This window comes from Buceros rhinoceros, unplaced genomic scaffold (assembly GCF_000710305.1).
Source record: "Buceros rhinoceros silvestris isolate BGI_N320 unplaced genomic scaffold, ASM71030v1 scaffold18645, whole genome shotgun sequence".
NCBI lineage: Eukaryota > Metazoa > Chordata > Aves > Bucerotiformes > Bucerotidae > Buceros > Buceros rhinoceros.
This window is the reverse complement of record NW_010412469.1, coordinates 1-6,509: the sequence shown is the minus strand read 5'-3', so window position 1 is coordinate 6,509 and position 6,509 is coordinate 1. Positions and strand designations below refer to the sequence as shown.

At 50.1% G+C, this 6,509-nt stretch overlaps 1 protein-coding gene across 1 annotated transcript in view; it reads left to right on the top strand.

The window, feature by feature from the left end:
• The window catches only part of BCL2 (B-cell CLL/lymphoma 2), a gene marked incomplete at both ends in the record, with an annotated part of 656 nt that extends 473 nt beyond the window's left edge, over positions 1-183 (top strand). Inside the window, one exon of the mRNA XM_010136417.1 lies at positions 2-183. Coding sequence (XP_010134719.1) covers positions 2-183 — 182 coding nt within the window. The remainder of the gene's footprint in view (position 1) is intronic.
• Positions 184-6,509: the final 6,326 nt, after the last annotated feature.

Below are 6,509 nucleotides of genomic sequence, written 5' to 3'. Positions count from 1 at the left end.
GTGGAGCTCTGCCGAGATGGGGTTAACTGGGGCAGAATTGTGGCCTTCTTCGAGTTTGGTGGCGTGATGTGCGTGGAGAGCGTCAACCGGGAGATGTCTCCCCTTGTAGACAGCATCGCTGCCTGGATGACCGAGTATCTGAATCGGCACCTGCACAACTGGATCCAGGACAACGGAGGCTGGGTATGTCTCCTGATTGCTTGTTCCCTCTCCCGGCTCTGGTCCAGGGCTGGTGGGTCTCTGGGGTGGGCAGTGCCCGGGAGGTTGCGTTCATGTTGGGGGGAGCGAAAGATGTGCCTGGGGTGCATCTGCACTGCCAAGTGCCAAAGCAGCATGGGCCTTTTGCCAGCTGTCGAGTTTCACCTTGTTGCGGGGTTACGGTGGAGCGGTTTGGGGTGGCAGAAGGAGCTACAGCTCGGGAGCAAAGAGGGTGAGCGAGGCTCCCTCTTCATCAGCAGTCACCCCTCTCCTACCCCTGTCCACCCTTGCCTGCTGGCAGCACCAGCCCTGGCTAAGGCAGGGTCCCGCAGCGGGGTGGGAAGGGTCAGTAGAGGCGCCTGTCCAGCTGCTGGGGACAGGCACATTGCGGCATGTCCCGACTGCGGGGGCAGCAGGGACCACGCGCACGCATGTGTGTGTGTGTGTGTGTGTGTGTGCATGCATGAGCAGGGATCCCTGCCTGTTGGGGTGACCACCAGGCAGGCACACAACGAACATGGGATCCCAGTGCTGTGGGCAGGCAGGTGGCCCTCAGTGCCGGCATCTATAGCTGCAGTGGTGACTGGAGTGGGATTTTATGGTGTAGGATGTGCCTAGAGTGAAAAATCTGTCTTTGTCTCAAGATGAAACAAAGGTGCTGGGAGCTATGTCTGTGGGATTGTTCTGGAAAACGAGTTATTTGTTGTGATCTGATGGGTGGCTGGGTTTCTGGGGTGGAGGTGACCTCTGTCCAGGGCTGGCTTCAGCACCATCCAGAAAGCGAAGGTTTCCACCCGTGGAAAACTGACAGCTTTTATACTGGTGGTCAGTGAAGAGCCCTTCCTTTTTCTCTCTCTCTTTCCAAAATAAATAACCGCATTGAAATTGGAGGGGCATTTCTTCTTCTTTCCTGTATTAATTGATATACTGTAACAAAATGTGGCCCCAGCCACCTCCCACCAGCCAAACCTGTTGTATGTGTAAAGCTTACGGTTATTAACATAAAGGAAAAAATGGCAAATGTTATACTGAAGAAGAAACTTTACCTAGGGGCTGAGAGCTGGCGTAAGTCACCTACAGAAGGAGGTCAGCTAGAGAGGGCACTGGCTGCTTCGGGTCTGGTCCCCAGAGGGTACCGAGAGCTGACTCAATTCCACAGCACACCTTTAAGAGGCACGTGTAAAGGAATGGCAAGTACGATGTTCATTGCCCTCTTCACGTGTTTTGTGAGCCTGGTGTTGGTGAAACGTTACCACGTTGACCTTTTCAGCTTTGGGTCTCTTGCCAAGTCAGTGTTAGGCTCAGTATCGCTCCACCTGCGTTGACCAACTCTTTAAAAACGAAGATGCTGCCTTCCCATGGCTGAACCTGCTGGACTGAAGGGTGCATGTGTCGAGGGATCCAGAGGACATCTACATGCTGCCGTGATGGAGGGAGTGAGGCTTTGGGGCCCTCACCAGGAATCCGCTCTGCGCACCCTTCCCCCCCACCCCCCGAGGAGTGCTGCAGACGCCTGGCTGCAAGACTTGTTGGGGGCAGGATCGTTCTCCTGCTCTCCCCTGCTTTCACCAGAAAGAAAAAAAATCCAAGGTTCATGGGGCCAGAAGGGGGACCAAAAACTGTGTGTGCGTGTGTGCGTGTGTCTGTGTATTTATTTATATACGTATGTATATACAAATATGCATACGTATACAGACACACACGTGTGTATACACACACATGTAAAATGACCCCAGCGCTTAGCGGCTGGGACCGCACTTGGGAGAGGGAGCCCTATCCCCTGATTCCCTGTGTCATGGATCATTATGGAGGGTTTGTCAGTGGGGTTTTCTTTCATGAAGCAGATAACTGGGTGGGGGAAAATATCTGCAAACCATTCAGTCCTTTGGACACCTTGGCTGGTTAAAAGACGAGCAGCTAAAGGGTTAGGGATTTTGCGATTGCACTTCTGGGCTGGGATGCCTAACTTGTGTGTAAGTCTCTCCTCAGGCTGGAAGCCTGCTTGCGAAGCTGGGGCCCTCGGTTCGCTCCAGAGCCAGTGAAGTCATTCTGTTGACTCCAGTGAGCTTTGGATCAAATCCGTAAGCATGCTGGAGATGTATTGTCCTGCGGGTGTATTGTGTAAAGAGAAACATAAATAATGAATAAAACTGAGAATGTGAAAAGACAGGTGTTACCAGGCATGATTGGCCAGACGAGGCGAGTGCTGGAGCTGTTTCTCAATGGCTAGAAATACGAGAAACTCAGACCATAAACACGAACTGCCTTTAAGAGGGAAAGATGCTTCTTATCGATAGCCATTTAGTTGTTTATTGAGGTTTCCTGTAAACAAAAGCTCCAGAGTTTGGATGCATGTGATGCCGTTTACTGACGCATGGTATTTGTAATGTACACATGGAAGAAAATGTGCAAAATATTAGCCCTGGGTGGCTTTTGCCTGTCTGGTAAGTGGCTGGTACCTTTGAGCCCTGGGATTATTAAACACAGGCAAAACCTTCTAGCTGGTTACAAAGAGCAAAAGACTAAGATGAGGTTGCAGAAGCAGCTTTTAGGTTCTTCTCTTCAGACAGAAGAAATCAAGGATGGCGCGGGGTGGTGGATTTTTCTCTTTTTCTTTTCCTAGCTTTCAGGATCTGTCCTGGAAAAGGACAGATGGAAAAGTGGAAAAGGATGCTTTAATACACGTACTCGGTTTTCAGCTCGGTGCTTGCACCATTCCCCACGTACAAAGTTAAAGTGACATAAATGGCTCTTCCAAAGTAACTGATCACCTTGTAGGTGGTGATGCTTTGTAGAACCTCAGCACAGCTGCCTGCAAGATCTCCCTATCACGCAAGCTGCTGCCACAAGCAGGAGCACCAGCTGTGGTAGCCTTCTCCTCCTTCATGTTGTGGCTCCCCAGTATGTTGCGGAGTGATGAGTTTATTAGCGGCTGCGTAGTGGAAGAGAGGAGAGCACCGGAGTCAGCGTTGAGTGTGTGTTACCCAGCAAGTAAGTTGGAGAGTTTGTTGTAATGGGCCTATGCCTTGCACTCAGGTCTGAAGTTTGGTTGGCCTGTCTTTCTTGTTTATCTGTTTGGTTTGAACTGGTTCTGTAAGTTCGCAACATACTTTCGGGATGTGAATTCTTGTATTGCAAGGAAAACAAAGAAAGACAGAAGTATATGGGAGGTTGGAAAGGGATGTGGCTGGTGGAGTGTTAAGTTTTAGGCACAAGACATTGCTGTTATTGATGTCTGGTGATACCCTTACCACACAACAGTCATGGGTTTGCCCGAAACTCAGAGAAAGCAACAGATGGGGATTGCCTGCATGGAGGCTGTATTATTAGCTTGTGGTTCTGGTGGCAAATGAATGCAGCTTTCAAAGATTTGCACGTAGTCCAGGATACCACAATATTGTACTTTGGCCTGATAACATCTTAATTGTGTTACAAAAGAAGTAAGAGGAGAACCAGCTCATCTGCAGTTTTGTGGTACTTGGTATAATGTATGCGTTCTGATTGACAACTTAATGGCTTCATTTCACTTTTTAGAGCTTGGTGTTTTAGCTGCAGAAGGGCTGGCTGGCAGCGGGCTGTCACACTTGGCAACTTTTGACTTTGATGTAGAGAACATGAAGTGATGCAGCCGGTGCGGGGGAAATAGCCGTGTTTGTCTTGCAGTGACAGGTTCCCTCGTTGGGCATGCAACCTAATGGATGTGGGAGCCGTTCTCGGCTCTGAGCACCTTCAGTCCAACCAATGGCTTCCTCCCCAAGCTGTTTGGAAAAAAGCAAGAGCATGAGAACTATAGCAGGAGACTTAGTCTCTGTCATATATGTGTAGACAAGTACATTTCTGATGTAAAGAATGTAAAGAAGCCCAAGTGAGAGAAGCAGCGTTGTGTTGAAAATTCAGCCAAGAAAGCCTCATTTATAATGACAATATTTACATGTGAACCAGGAATGAGAGTTGCGCGTTTTTGTCTGATACTGTTCTTTTATTGCAAATATTCTGTTCTTTTATTTCAAACTCTGTTTGAGAGCTAAGGCCAGATATGGGGCAGGATTTAGATGCCTGAAGTGAATCCTCTGAGTGCCTGCCTGGCCAGAATGGTGGCAGAAGTCCCTGGCTTCCCACCGTTTCTTGCCCAAGCCAATGGGGAGCTGCTTCTGCCTGGAGAGAGGGGATCTGCTCAGCACACTGCAGGGGATACTGTTCCCCTGCAGACATTCCCCCCACAGACGTTCTGTGTCCTGAAGCTGACAGGCATCCTCTGGCCCAGCCGTTGTCACTCATGTGCCAACCTCCTGTGCAAACGCAGCTGAGGAGAGGCTCCTGCTTTACCTGGCACCTCCTTGGTTAAAGCTCTCTCCTGAGATAAAGGGAGATTTGCCTATGAGACATTTTCCAGCCTGGGGTGGGGATTATACTCACATCTCAGGAGGCTTTGCCTGCCAGATAGCTGCTGGTTTTGCCAAGGTGTCCTTCCCTTTGGCAGCAGGGCTCCTCCTTCTGCAGGGGTGAGACTTCATTTGGTGGAGGAGGAAGAACCAGAGTGTCTAATTCCCGCTGTCAGATGTATTTTCTCAGGTGACTGTCTACAGCCAAAACACTTCTTGGACCAGCAACTAGACCCCAGGTTTCCCTTCTTCTGGGGCGACTGCCCTCATCACTGAGCTTCCTCTCTTTTTTGTTTTTCTTCCTAGTTGCTTAGTAAATCATTAATTTCCTTTGCTCGGTGACACGCCTTGGCAAGAAAGTGCCGTGCTCTGCAATGGTCCGTAGCCCCTTATGAAGGCAAGGGATGACAGATACGTCTGCCTCCAGGACAGTGCTAGAGGTTGTGAACTGATCGTGTGACGCAGGGGCCTCTCCCCTGTGGATGTGTGGGGTACCGAACGAAACCTCACCCTCTCTGGGCTCTGGAGCTGCTCTCCCAGCAGCCTGGCCAGGCACCTGCCTGCGCAGCACGTTGCTTCTCTTGCAAGTGCCAAGAAAAGCCTCTCGCTGGTCTGGTGGGGGACAGTGCCTTGCTTGGAGCTGGACGCCCTGTGCTGGAGCAGAGGCACTTCGGGTTTTTCTACCAGCAGCGTGCAGCCTTGTTAACGACTCAATCCCCAGCGGGGCTAACCCCAAGTCCCTGTTTGACTGGTAAAAGGAAACTATCTGAAATCCACTCAGTTAAATAAATGAATTGGCAGTTTCAAGTGTTACACCTTCTAGGTCCTTTGCCAGTTTTTGTGGCTTTGTGGTTTTATAATAGAATTCTCAAAATATTATCAAAATATTTCTCTTTTTGCTGTTGCTGAAGAGCGAAATGTTCATTCTGCAGAGAATCTGTGCCGAACCAAGGAGAGGAGCTAGGGCAGAAAGAGAAAATGATTGTGGTTCTCTAGTCCCTTTCATTTGTAATAGCTTTCTCCGTAACCAGCAACAACATTAGGTTGTGTATTTTCTCAGAAGTCTCGTCTTTTTTTTTCCCCTTCTTTTATTAGGAAAAAAAAAAAAGTATTAACCGTGACCTTTAAAATTTCAGAGGCAGGGGTCTCAGTTATGGAGATGAGGTAATTTGCCTTGATCTTGCAAAGAATCATAAAGTTCAAACAGCTATCCTATTAAAAAGTTTTACTTTTCTTTCAATATTGAGAAAGAAGTTAGTTCTGTGCCTGCATTAACACAGGCCTCTCGAGCTGCTGTGTTAGCTCTGCTGGGCAGTAAGCAGGTTAGTTTTTTGAGTCTGTAGCTTGAAATTCAGAGTGGGTAATCCACGGAGAAAATCCAGTTCAAGTTTTCTGCCGAGGCAGAAGTATTTATCTGGCGGCAAAGCATGGCTGTAGCAGGAGAATCACAAGACCTATGCAGTGATGTGTGAAACTGCGTGTGGAGCAGAAGCCAGACACCAGGGCCCGGGCTTCCTCAGGCAGCATGGGAGCGTCACTGCACTGCCACCAAACGTTGAGCCCTTGTGCCCCATACAGGCGTCTTTGATGAGAGGGTCATCTTCCAGGGGCTTGGACCTGGGATGGTAGAGAGAGGTGGATGTGGGAGCAGGAGCAGCGCTTGGGTGGTTCTCCGAAACCTCCGCTGTGATTTTGGTCTCGTGTGATGGGTTGCACCGGGCGCACCGGCAAGCCAGCCTCGCGCTGCACCGTCTCTGCCGAGGGGTGCCAGGCCTGGGGGTCGGGACGGGACTGCTGAAGTGGCAGCTCTCCACGTGCTGCCCTGAACACGAACGCGAGCTGCCGGCAGTCTAGCTGTGTCCGTGTCTCCCCTCTGGCTCCGCAGGCACCTCGCCAGGCTGGCCTGCAGCGTTTTAGCGGCGGGGTCCT